We start from the raw sequence: 541 nt of genomic DNA on the forward strand, positions 1-541 counted from the left end.
GACATACTTTTATCTGTCAATATAATTTTACTTTATTCAGAATCTAGATGAAGCATGTTACTTAGAACTTGCATGACTAAACTACATTTCACAAAGAATATCCACTACAAAACTTTTTATACTTAGAATCAACATGAAAAGTCATTTATCGCATAGAATCTACATGAAAAACCAACAAACAAAATTTTCATCAGTATCTAAATACCAAAACAATTTTTTAAACCAAGAATTGACACGACAAAACAACATTTTCCTTATAACCAGCACGAAAAAAACGCCCCGTGACTTAGAAAGCAAACAACACAGTAAGTTCCTACATATAACCTACACCTCAAAACTTACTGCTAATCAGGACAACGACGGTCTTGTGTGCTGAGCCTGCAGCGTTCGTCACCATGCATTCGTACCGTCCTTCGCTCTCCAGTGTTGCTACCATCCTGCATGACGTTTAGGTGCATTAGTGATGGTATTAGTGATTGATATGATATGGGAATTGTGCTGCATTAATGATGGTATTTGTGGCTGTTGGCTGCATGATTTT

The 541-nt window shown here is 36.0% G+C and overlaps 1 protein-coding gene across 1 annotated transcript in view; it reads right to left on the bottom strand.

Moving 5' to 3' along the window:
• Positions 1–541, bottom strand: part of LOC119594793 (hemicentin-1-like) — a gene marked incomplete at its 3' end in the record, with an annotated part of 75652 nt that overhangs the window by 7366 nt on the left and 67745 nt on the right. Inside the window, exon 25 of the mRNA XM_037943882.1 lies at positions 343–437. Coding sequence (XP_037799810.1) covers positions 343–437 — 95 coding nt within the window. The remainder of the gene's footprint in view (positions 1–342; positions 438–541) is intronic.

Source organism: Penaeus monodon, chromosome 34, assembly GCF_015228065.2.
Source record: "Penaeus monodon isolate SGIC_2016 chromosome 34, NSTDA_Pmon_1, whole genome shotgun sequence".
Lineage (NCBI taxonomy): Eukaryota > Metazoa > Arthropoda > Malacostraca > Decapoda > Penaeidae > Penaeus > Penaeus monodon.